This window comes from Pelodiscus sinensis, chromosome 11, assembly GCF_049634645.1.
Source record: "Pelodiscus sinensis isolate JC-2024 chromosome 11, ASM4963464v1, whole genome shotgun sequence".
NCBI lineage: Eukaryota > Metazoa > Chordata > Testudines > Trionychidae > Pelodiscus > Pelodiscus sinensis.
Genome location: NC_134721.1, coordinates 19,894,733 through 19,907,257, shown reverse-complemented (window position 1 = coordinate 19,907,257; position 12,525 = coordinate 19,894,733). Strand labels below are relative to the sequence as shown.

General features: G+C 49.1%; 1 protein-coding gene across 2 annotated transcripts in view; it reads right to left on the bottom strand.

The window, feature by feature from the left end:
* The window catches only part of IFT122 (intraflagellar transport 122), a 75,837-nt gene that overhangs the window by 45,735 nt on the left and 17,577 nt on the right, over nt 1-12,525 (bottom strand). For both annotated transcript variants that reach the window (XM_006132833.4, XM_006132835.4), the window contains 4 exons: nt 12,289-12,491; nt 11,754-11,891; nt 10,197-10,361; nt 2,508-2,705 (listed from right to left, as the gene is read on the bottom strand). In XM_006132833.4, coding sequence (XP_006132895.1) covers nt 2,508-2,705; nt 10,197-10,361; nt 11,754-11,891; nt 12,289-12,491 — 704 coding nt within the window. The remainder of the gene's footprint in view (nt 1-2,507; nt 2,706-10,196; nt 10,362-11,753; nt 11,892-12,288; nt 12,492-12,525) is intronic.

Sequence of the window (12,525 nt, the reverse complement as noted above, 5' to 3'; positions counted from 1 at the left end):
GTTCTGGTCTTCATAATCTCCTCTGTCACGGAGTTCCACAGATTGACTGTGCGCTGCATGAAGAAAACTTCCTTTTGTTTATTTTAAACCTGCTACCTATACATTTCATTTGGTGACCCCCTAGTTCTTATATTATGGGAACAAATAAATAAATTTTCCTTATTCACTTTTTCCACACCAGTAATGATTTTATAGCTGTCTAGCAGATCCCCCCACCTTAGTCTCCTCTTTTCTAAGCTGAAAAGTCCAAGTCTTTGTAATTTCTCTTCATATGGGACCCATTCCAAACCCCTAATCATTTTTCATTTTTTTCTTTTTTTGCCCTTTTCTGAACCTTTTCCAATACCAGTGCAGGTTGGACCTTCCTGGTCTGGCACCCTCATGAGGGATTGTGCCAGACCCGGGGAGGTCATTTTTGGACCCCTGCCACTGGCCCCCCTGGTCCAGCCACTGGCCTCCCAGCTGGCTCCCCTACCTCCTGCTGGTCCCTTTGCCCTGCTGGCCCGTTGGCCAGTCATCGCTTCTGTGGCTCCGTTAGGCAGCCTAGTGTTAGGGCTACAGGCACCCGCACGCCCTGTGTGCTAGGACTCCAGACAGCCACACATCCCGGGGCTTTCTGAGCAGCCATGACGGGGTTCCATGAGCAGCCCCGCGCATCACATGCAGGGGCTCCCCGGGCAGCTGCACGCGCTGGGGCTCCCAGCCCCCACTGGGCAGCCACACGCAAGGTCTCCCAACCCCGCTGGGCATCCCTGCTACCACATGCTGGGTGGCCCTGCCATCAGCTCCCTGCATGCAGCCCACTGCCCTGCTGGCCCCCCAGGGATCCTTACTGTCGGCCCTCCACTGGGACTCTCTGGTCCAGCAACATCCATCCTGGATCATGGATGTTGCCGGACCAGAGAATCCTGGTTAAGAGAGTTTCAACCTGTATATCTTTTTTGAGATGAGGCGACCACATTCTTACATAGTATTTAAGATGTGGGCTTACTATGGTTTTATATAGAGGCATTAAGATATTCTCCATCTTATTCTCTGTCCCTAACAACAAGCTGTCCCGTGGTACCTTAGGGTGTGTCTACACAGCAAAGTTATTTATTTCAGAATAACGGCCATTATTCTGAAATAACTATGCAAGCAGCTACAGAGCAATTCCGTTATTTCGAAATAATTTTAAAATAATAGACGGTTTATTCCGACTTCTGTAAGCCTCATTCTATGAAGAACACCACTTATTCCAAAATAGTTATTTCGGAATATGGGCTGTGTAGACGCTCCACTTCCGCTATTTCGAAATAGCCCCTCACCAGAGCCATTCTAAGTTATTCCTCCTGGGGCTCTAAATCGAGATAGCTCATCTACATTAGGGAAGCCTGTTTCAAATTAATTTTGAGGCTTTCCTGCAGTGTAGACGTGCTATTTTGAAATAAGCTATTTCGGAATAACTATTCTGGAAAAGCTTATTCTGAAATAACTGTGCAGTATAGATGTAGCCTTAGAGACTAACAAATATATTAGAGCTTTCATGGGTATGGGTTTATGGGGAACATTTTAACTTCCCTGGACAATCAATAATGGATTTAAAGCAGCCATTCTTATACAAAGGAATTTTATCACCCAATTACAGAGGGAGACAACTGAACTGGAATTCATTTACAAGTTCAACACTATCAACTTTTAAAGATATTAACTGGTTAATGCCCCACAAAGGCAATTTCCCTTGCCTTTGATATTCACATTTCCATATCAAAAGCTATGAATGAGACACATCCAGACTGACTTTATTAGTTTCATTAACACTGGTCCTACAATTGATAAGTAACTGTTTTTGCTGTTATGACGACCCTGGATTCTATAATTTCCATTCCAACTCATTTGATTAAATGGGTTTTATTACCCCCAAAAGCTCATGCTCTAACATATCTGTTAGTCTCTAAGATGCCACAAGACAGGTCATTGATCATAGAAAAGCGTGGCCCTTGACTACTTACCTAACTGTTGGAGTGGCCCGCTTGCAAAAATTATTGCTCAACACTTATTTATATTGCTTAAACATATCCAAAAGAACAAACAGAAGGTAAGTTAATAAGAGAGTATGTGGCCTGGGTGTAACATGGACATTTGAAAAATAACATGAAAAATATGTATGGAGGGGGAAGACATGCAGAAGCAGAAGACAAAGTAAGTTTGAACAAAACCACACTGTCCTTATAATTCACTACTTTTAAAGTAAACGCACTAATAAATAAAATGGGGAGAGGAACGACTGTGATAATGCAAGAGCACACTTCAGCAAAAGAGAAGGAAAAACTTAAAGTGAGAACTGTTGCATTCATATTAAACTGCACAGATCAACAAAAGGTACAGTATTGACAGATGTGAATACACTACGCGTTCTGATTACATTGATTATGGTAATACAAAATTGACAAATTTCAGAATGTTTTTGTTTTTAAACCTTATTGTTCAGAAAACACAAAACATGGGTTAATTAGATTACACATTACCTGAGGAACTTCAACAGCTGACATAGAAAAAACATGAAGACAGAAAATCTTGGAGCCATTGTATCCCACCACAAAGCCTTGAAGTTTTTGCTGATGGACAGGAAAGTTACTAGCTTTGATGTTGAGGTAACCCCCTCCGGAAAAGCAAAGCATATCCTCACATTGAGTATTCCAAGCCACGCTATTAGCATTCGGTTCCTAATGAGCATATTATACGGGTGATTAAAATTACTGTGCAACAGACAAAATTAGATCTTTTCCCCAAGCAATCACTGTCCTTCAGCTAAGACAACTGATTGTTATATCCTGTATAAAGTATTTTTTACAATAGTTCTTTACGTTTAGTAAAGTACAGGTACTTCAAAGTTTAAAATATTGACACATTTTCACAGCACTTGTTTTATGCTTATTAAATTGCTATAATTGTGCCTAATATGTTTCCTATGTATCTCTCTCATTACCTTTACTTACACATTAAAATTAAATTCCTTCCACAGACAGACACTGGTTCTTAGCTATCAGAAAAGAACGGTTACTTACCTGTAACTGTTGTTCTTCAAGATGTGTTGCTCATGTCCATTCGAAGTAGGTGTGCGCACCGCATGCACCGCGTCTTCCGGAGCGTTTTCCTTAGCGGTACCCGTAGCGCCAGCAGGGCGCTCCCTGGAGTGGCACCGCCATGGCGGGGCATAAGTACCCCTGCCGGCGCTGCCCCACCTCAGTTCCTTCTTGCCGGATACTCCGACGAAGGGGAGGCAGGGTGGAAGTAGAATGTACATGAGCAACACATCTCGAAGAACAAGTTACAGGTAAGTAACCGTTCTTTTCTTCTTCGAGTGGTTGCTCATGTCCATTCGAAGTAGGTGACTACCAAGCTAACCCCACGGAGGAGGGATAGAAGCAGTCATACCACCAGAGTCATGAAGAGAGGTGAACAATAAATGGATTTATTCGAACAATCCAACACTGATAAGGCACATATTAAGAACAATGACAACAGGACATATCTACATATTTACATTACAGATTCGAGGACTTCAGAGGCCACCCCTGCATCCTCCCTCGCCTGCTGTACTAGCGCATAGTGCGCTGTAAATGTGTGAAGGGAAGACCATGTGGCCGTCCTGCAAATTTCCGTGATTGGTACCTGGGCACCAAAAGCCACCGAGGACGCCTGTGCCCTGGTAGAGTGTGCCTTCACCCTGGGTGGGGTTTTACCAGCCAGTTGATAACATTCTGTGATGCATTGCACCACCCATCTTGATAGCCTTTGAGTTGAAATAGGCGACCCTTTCACCCTGTTCCCAAACGCAACAAACAATTGTTGGGATTTACGGAATGGCTTGGTTCTGTCAATGTAGAACGCCAGTGCCCGCTTAGCGTCCAGGGAGTGAAGCACCCGCTCCTTAGGGGAGGCATGAGGTTTTGGGGAAAAAAACGGGAGATAAATCTCCTGGGACAGGTGGAATGGTGACACCACCTTTGGGAGGAAGGCTGGATGAGGCCGTAGCCTTACGTTGCTATGTGAAAAAACAAGGTAGGGTGGGTCTACAGTAAGCGCCCTTAGTTCCGACACCCTTCGAGCCGATGTAATGGCCACAATGAAAGCAACCTTCAACGAAAGGTGCTACAGGGAACACGTGGCCAGCGGTTCAAAGGGGGGGGTAACATAAGCCTGTGGAGGACCACATTGAGGTCCCAGGCAGGACCCACACCGAGGGATACAACTTTTCCAAGCCAGTAAGAAACCTTTTAACCACCGGGTTAGAAAAAAGGGAGATTCCTGCCGTACCAGTATGGAAGGCGGAGAGAGATGCCACATGGACTTTGATAGAGGAAAAGAACAAGCCACTAGACCGAAGCTGGAAAAGATAGTCAAGAATAGTTGGAATAGGGGCCGAGGACGGGTGTACTCCTCTCCGGGACGCCCAAGACGAGAAGCGCCGCCACTTGGCAGCATACGACCATCTAGTAGAGGGTTTCCTGCTACTGAGCAGCACCATCTGGACCTCCTGGGAACATTCCCTTTCAGGTTGGTTCAACCACGGATAAACCAGGCCGTTAGGTGGAGAGACCGGAGATCCGGGTGAACCACGATCCCCTCGTTCCAAGGTTGAGTTAGCAGGTCCCGGACTGGAGGGAGTGCTATTGGATCTTGGGTAAGCATGTCCACTAGGATGGGGAACCAGAACTGCCTGGGCCACCTGCGGGCTATGAGAATGATCGAGGCCCAAAATGTCCTCGCTCTGGTCAACACCCTGGAAATTAGGGGGAACGGGGGAAAAGCATAGAGAATGCCCTCTGGCCACACGGTCGTCAGGGCATCCCCCAGGGAATATTTCCCCAGCCCCAGCAGGGAACAGTAGTTCCGTCACTTGGCATTGTGTGCCGAGGCGAACAGGTCTAGGCGGGGATAACCCCACCTGCAGAAAACCTGACGGAGAACAGAGTCCTTGAGCGACCACTCATGCGCTCCAAAGGATCTGCTCAGCGTGTCTGCTAGCAGGTTTTTGCACCCCGGGAGGTATTCCGCCTGCGGCATGATATCGTGCGTGACACAGGTGCCAGAGTCACAGGGCCTATTTGCAGAGGGGAGGCGAGCCCCACCCTGCTTGTTGAGATAAAATACCGCTGCTGTGTTGTCCATACGAACCAGGATCAAGCGGTGAGAGAGCCTTGGCAGAAAAGCTTCGCAGGCTCTCCTCACTGCCCGCAATTCCCGGACGTTTATGTGCAGGGTTCGTTTGGAGGGGGACCAGAGGCCTTGATTCCTGTACTGCCCTAGGTGTGCTCCCCAGCCCAGGTCGGACGCATCGGTGACCAGCGTAAGGGAGGGGGGAGGGGCACTAAAAGGAACCCCACTGCGTACCAGTTTCCTGGATCCACCATAGGAGGGAGTCCAGAATTTCTGGGGGCACTGTGATTATCGAGTCCCAAAGACCCCTGGATTGGCTGAAGGCCTGTGCCAACCACACCTGCAGGGGTCTCATTCTCATTCTGGCATGGCGCACCATGTACGTGCACGCCGCCATATGGCCCAGGACCCTGGAGCAGACCCAAGGGGTCATGATAGGGGACTGAATTAACCCTGAGATCAGCTCCACTATGGAGAGGAACCTGCTCTTGGGCAAGAACGCTCTTGCCACCTTTGCGTCGAGGAGGGCTCCCACGAATTCTATCTGCTGGGAGGGGGCCAGCGATGACTTTTCGATGTTTATCATGAGCCCCAACCTTAGGAAGAGAGCTCTTGTGAGTGCCACGTGAGCTTCTACCTGCTCGTACGAGCGACCTCGGATCAGCCAATCGTCGAGGTACGGGAACACCTCCCCCCCCTTGTTTGCGGAGAAATGCGGCAACCTCCGCCATACATTTTGTGAACACCCTTGGTGCCGTACACAAACCAAAGGGGAGCACCGTAAACTGAAAATGGTATTGGCCCACCATAAACCTGAGGAACTTCCTGTGGCTGGGCCTGATCGCCACATGGAAGTACGCGTCCTTGAGGTTGAAAGTCGCGTACCAGTCTCCTAACTGTAGCACTGGGATGACCGAGGCCAAGGTCACCATTCTGAACCTGTGTTTTATGACCACCTTGTTTAAATTTCAGCGGTCCAAGATGGGATGGACTCCTCCCTTCGGTTTGGGGACAACAAAATAATGGGAGTAAAAACCTCTTCCTCGCAGATGCGGAGGAACCTCCTCTATTGCCCCTTTTTCAAGGAGCGCAGACACCTCCTGGCACAGGATGTGTTCGTGAGGGGTGTCCCTTACTAAGGACAGAGAAGGGAGTTTTGAGGGCGGTGGGCCCAGGAATGGGATAGAATAGCCTCCATTTACTATGTTCAAAACCCAGGCATCCGATGTGATTAGAGCCCATGCATGGGCAAAAAGGGATAGCCTAGCCCCAAACGGGGGGCCAGGGCGGGGGACTGGTACAGGACTCTCGAAAAGGGCGTCAAAATTGGGGCTTGCCCTGATGGGAAGGACCGTGGGGACCTCCCCGCTGGGTATTGGTCCTTGGGCGACAACGTCGACCCCATCCCCCTGGGGGTGCACAGCCGCCCCGGAACCTCCACCGGAGGCCTGGGAGCAGCTCCTCCAGTAATCCCCACGGGGAATCTGGGACTGCGCTCTCCCCTGCTGCCTATAGAGCAGCTGCCGACGCTGCAGGGCCGGCGTGTGGATGCCCAAGGGCTTTAAGGTGGACCTTGTGTCCTTTAGGGTATGGAGCCTAGAGTCGGTGTGCTCCAAGAACAGAGTTTTGCCTTCAAAGGGCAAGTCCTGGACCGTATGTTGCACATCCGGGGGAATTCCCGAGACGTGGAGCCATGCCCCGAGACGCATAACGACACCAGTCGCCATAGTGCGGGCTGCCGAATCAACAGTGTCCAGTGATGCCTAGAGAGCGGTTCGCGCAATGACTTTACCCTCCGAGGCAATGGCCGCGAACTCCTGACGGTCCTCCGCCGGGAGTCTGTCTCTGAACTTTTCGACGGCCTGCCAGGTATTAAAAGCATACCTACTTAGCATTGCCTGCTGGTTAGCGATGCGGAGTTGTAGTGCCCCTGTGGTGTAAACCTTACGCCCCAACAGATCCAGCCGCTTAGGCTCTCTCGCCTTTGGAGAGTGACCGGGCTGAGGGAGTCTTTCCTTTTGGGCCGCGGCCTGCACGACCAAGGACCCCGGGATGGGCTGTGAATACAGGTATTCATGCCCCGAGTGCAGGACGTAATAACGCCTCTCGACCCCTTTTAAGGTAGGGGTCAAGGTTGCACAGGGCATTAGTAATTTTTGACACCGTTTTGTTGAGCAGTAAGGCCAACCGCGTAGGCGTGTCCTCCATAAGGATGTCCACCATTGGATCCGTGTCCTCAATGTCAGGTTCCACTGGAACGGCCAGGTTGGAAGCCATGTGCCGGAGCAGATCCTGGTGCGTGCGGGCATCTATTGAAGGCAGACTTGGTGCCGGGTCTGGTAGTGCCTCGTCCAGAGACGACGACGACTCCTGAATTGGCACAGGAGCGGTTGTCACCAACTGTGGTGCCGGTTGAGCAACTTGTGCCCCCGATGGGTCTGCCTCTGGTGCCGGTGACTGCGGTGCCGCTGGATCCGGTTGCGGCGCCCGAAGATGGGAGGGAGGGGCCCGGGACAGGCACGCCGACGGTTGGGAACAGTGCCCTGAAGCCTCCGACCCCAGACAGGGGGGCAGCTGACCTTGCCACTGATGGTAGACCCAGAGGGTCCAAAAAGGCCACTGCGGGTGCAGAGGCCACGTTTGCTGACTGTGGTCCCTCCGGTGCCTGGACATGGACCTGTGGGCCGAGGATGCTCCCGAGGACCCCGATCGGATGAAAACGGCATCTGAGTCCGACAAGTAATCGGACTCCGGCAGGCTGGAGCCAAGGAGGAATGCAGGGCAAACTTGGTCATGGATTCAGGCTTGCCCACATGAGTACGGTGGGGCCGGGCAATCTGCGGCACGGGGGGACCCATGCCCGGTGCCAGAAGGCTCGTTGACGGTTGCGGCACCAGGGGACCCAGCCCCGGTACCGAGAATTCTGCAGCACCCAGTTGCGGTACCGGATGCGAAGCAGCCAGCTGCGGCACCGGGGTGCTCAGGCCCGGTGCTGGTTGCGTCGCTAGCTGTTGTGGCACTGGTGTGCTCTGGCCCGGAGCTGGTTGAGTCGCCAGCAGTTGTGGCCCTGGGGTGCCTAAGCCCGATGCTGGTTGAGACGCCAGTAGTTGTGGCACCAGGGTGCCGAGGCCCGGTGCATGTTGGGACGCCAGCAGTTGTGGCACCGAGGTGCTCAGGCTCGGTGCCGGTTGAGTTGCCGCCATTGGCTGCGGCACTGGGGTGCCAGGCCCGGTGCCGGTTGAGTTGTGACTGGCAGATGCGGCACCGGGGTACTGAGGCCCGGTGCCGGAAGAGACCACTGCGTTGATGCCGGTGCAGATAAAGGCACGGAGACGGATGCCGGCTCTTGGGTGTCCGCCATGGAGGAGAGAGGTGCCTGAGTGGACGCCACACGGCTACGGAGATACGGCACCGGTACCGCCAGGCGGGGAGCTGGCAAGGAGCTCAGCTGCAGCGAAGTTCGAGCACGGCTCGAAGCTACCTGAGACTGACGACACGGTGTTGAGAAGGGTGCCGTAGTAGCGATTGGTACTGACCCCACATGGGGTGGTCCCGACGCATAAGCCACCTTAGCATGCCGACCTGGGCCATGCGGGGGCGAAGTCGTAGCCAGCTGAGCCTCCGACGAGGGTGACCTCGATCCTTCCGAGTCAACCGACGATGGAGGGGAGGTCGTGAGGCTAATAAGGTCCTGCGCCGCTTCAAATGTGTCCGGCGTGGACAGGCGGTGTGAAGGCAGGCGACCAGGACTATCGAGGCCTCCTCTGCGCCGACGGTGCGCCGGAAGAGATACGTGCACCGGTGAGTCCGCGCCGCGGAGCCCAATCGAAGTTGACTTCTTTGAAGGGGACCTTCCGCGTAACTTCTTCACCCTCTTGGACGGAGGAGAGTGAGACCGGTGCCGAGACCTCGACACCGACGCACGGTGCCGGTGAGGAGCCTCCCGCGTGGAAGCCGGTGCGCTGTGCACCGCAGGTTGCTCCGGCGGCACCAGTTGAAGCGCTGTCTCCATGAGGAGAAGCTTCAGGCGGGAAACCCTTTCTTTTCTCATACGGGGCTTAAAGGATTTACAGATCTTACAGGCAATTGCCAGATGAGCCTCACCCAAACACTTAAGGCAACTGTCGAGTGGGTCGCCCCTGGGCATAAACTTCCCACAGTCAGCGCACGTCTTGAAGCCTTGCGGCCCTGGCATTCCTTACCCCCAAGGGGGAAGGAACAAAACAAAGAACCTAACTATCTAACTACAAGAACTATTTACAAACAAATGTGAGAATGGGAACCATTAACTAACTAGGAGACTAAGAGAGATAGAGACGCTCCAACGACCGTCACGGCGGTAAGAAGGAACAGAGGTGGGGCAGCGCCGGCAGGGGTACTTATGCCCCACCATGGCGGCGCCACTCCAGGGGGCGCCCTGCCGGCGCTACAGGTACCGCTAGGGAAAACGCTCCGGAAGACGCGGTGCACACGGTGTGCACACCTACTTCGAATGGACATGAGCAACCACTCGAAGAAGAATAATTTAATCTCTAGTTTTACTTTCTGGCATTAAAAGAATCCTAGGGGTCCTATTTTAATACTTCACACTTTCTATCAGAGGACATACCTCAAAATACCTTACTAATATTAATGGATTAAGTCTCACAGAGGGACTATGCTAAACTCCATATCAGAGAAGTATTATTATCCCCTTTTATATTGAGAGAAAGTGAGGCACAGAAGTGGCTTAGAGTCTAATCCTGCTCCCACTGAAATCAACAGTAAAATTCCTACTGACTTCAATAATTCAAAAGAAATATTACATGGCCCCAAGTGACTTGCTAAGGATGACACAGCAAGTGCATGAATGAGGTTTGTAAAGAACACAAATCTTCTGGCTCCTACTTCCTTCCTTACCTTAAACAACACTCTCTAAATAGAGCATAACATATTAGAATCTACAAAATTCCACAGTTGATTTTTATTTGTGTAATAATTATGGATGTTTCCTGAATGTAAGAAACAAAAACCACATTCTGAGTCCCTAGGACTTAAAGATTTTAATTTCTTACCTGGAAAAGCAGCTCTTTGGTATGAATATCATATACTAGGCAAGTATCATTTTCATCTACCACTGCCAGCTTATTTCGGGATGCACTCATATCGAGACAGCGCACAGCTGTGGATTGCTTCAACAGGACAATTGCAAAAAGATTGTCCACAAATATCTTCAGAATCTGGACATATTTGAAATTAAAGTTAGTCAGTCAAAGTTGCAGCTACTAAAATTAGCAATAGAATAGTGGATATTAACTCTGAGGTTGAAAATAGGACTGTGAATACATACTATGAAGAATATTAAAAATGTGTAAAAACTAAAGCAGTTTGAGAATGCTTTTGAAGACTTATACACTTGTTTCTTGCAAGCTAATATAAACAAAACAATTGAGACAGCATAGATTTGGTATCAATTTACATGTTGGCACTCTCTATTTTGGAATTCCCTCATATGGCAACACCTCTGGTCCAACATCGTCAGCAGCCTCATGGGAGGGCTGGGGCTGGGGCACTCACAGGGGAAAACTGTGGGCTGGGGCCAGAAGCATGGCTGGACTAGGGAAGAATGGAGCCACAGAGCAGAGGAGCAGAGTCCCTGCACGCACTAGGCCCGTGGGCTAGAGCTGTGGAGCTCCAGGTGAGCCAGAGCAGTGGAGTCCCCGGAGGGCAGTGCCCTAGCAGGTGAAACACTGGACCCCAGGGGAAGGCGGGAACAGAGAGGCAAGCACTGACATACCCTAATTCAGCAGATTCCCTGGTGACCAGTCCTGAGGGTGCTGAATCAGGGAGATTCAATTTATACTTGTTGAACAATTACATTAACACATTTATTTATGCTTAGCATCATTGTATATAAATACTACAAAGACCACTTATGGCAACAACCTAAACACTTTACTTTCACTGCTTTTGTAATCTGTAAGCTCTATGTAACTCCAGAACTACAAAGAAACAGTTAGCCTCTGCTGTCACTTGAATTGTATGATATCCTACAGCAGTGATGAGCAACCAAGAACAGTGAGCCTCTCACACATTGGTGTACTGGAGCCCCACACCTTCTACTCCTTCCCTTACCCACCAACACTTTCGGAGCACCACAAATTACTTAACTAGCACTCCATCCTGGCTTCCTCCCCTGTACAAAAACTGGAATGCTGTGAATCACCTGTTCATCATATGCTATAAAACAAATTCCAAAGGGTCCATTTCTTATTGGGGCAGTCAACTGTGGATTTGTCAGTAAACTGTAGAGAACCCTTTTCAGTATATTCACTTTTTTGGAGGTCCATCTATGAAGCATAAGCAATGAGGAATAATTTTGTCTTCCGTGGGTAACCTACAAACGAGCAGCTAAAATGGAAGAACGTGAGCCCACAGACAACAAATATAAATGAATGGGTCTTCTGATTCAGGATTGAACTTAGCTTGGGTCCATAGACTTCAGGTTATAAGTCTTTTCTACTTCTGGGGTCAGCTTTATGTATTTCTGTTCTCTTCAACACAGTAAAATAGATTTTGCTTTGTACTTTTTTTTTTTAAATAAATAAGGTAAAAATCAATCAAAGCATTACCTGGCCATTCTTCAGACCGACTAAGAGGCCTTCTCTTCCAGAAGGGCCACCAATTACTTTAATGTAACGAATGAGAGACTCCATCAGCCACTCCCGTTCTTTAACACCACTAAATGAGAGGCATTGTAGTCTTTTCTCCTTAAAAAAAAAAAAAAACCTGTGATGTACAATATAATACACATTGGTAAACAGGAATTCATTCCACTTTCAAGTGTATTCACATCTATCCAGATATGCCTGCCTCAATAGGCACATACAAGAGACTGCCAAATACATGTCAGATCACTCTAGCAGACAAAATATATTTTTAAAGATTCATGATAGCAAGTAGAAAATATCAAATCCCCTTTTTCTACCACCTGTTATCCCAAAAGATCCCATAACACATTATAAACAGACCACTAGAATATTTTTTCAGGTGGCTGTATTTTAATTGCCTAATCCATTACAGTATTTTCAGTATGCTAATCTTATTTTGCCAGCCCTTTTAAACCCTTTTCTTATCAAAGTTATGTTTAATTTTTCAAGTACATACCTGGCATAAGATAATGTGATCTGAACATACAACTAATAAATTGCATTCAAATTTCTTTGCTATCTTTTCCTTCACACGGTAATGCATGTCTGAGGAATCATCTGAATATAATTCATAAATCAGGATTTTTTCTGGAAGCTGGATTGCTAATCTATTTTTGTAGATTGCAATTTTCTTTACAAGTTCTCTGCATTTTATTCTAACTGAAAAGAAAGAACATAAGAAAGTGTAGTAATG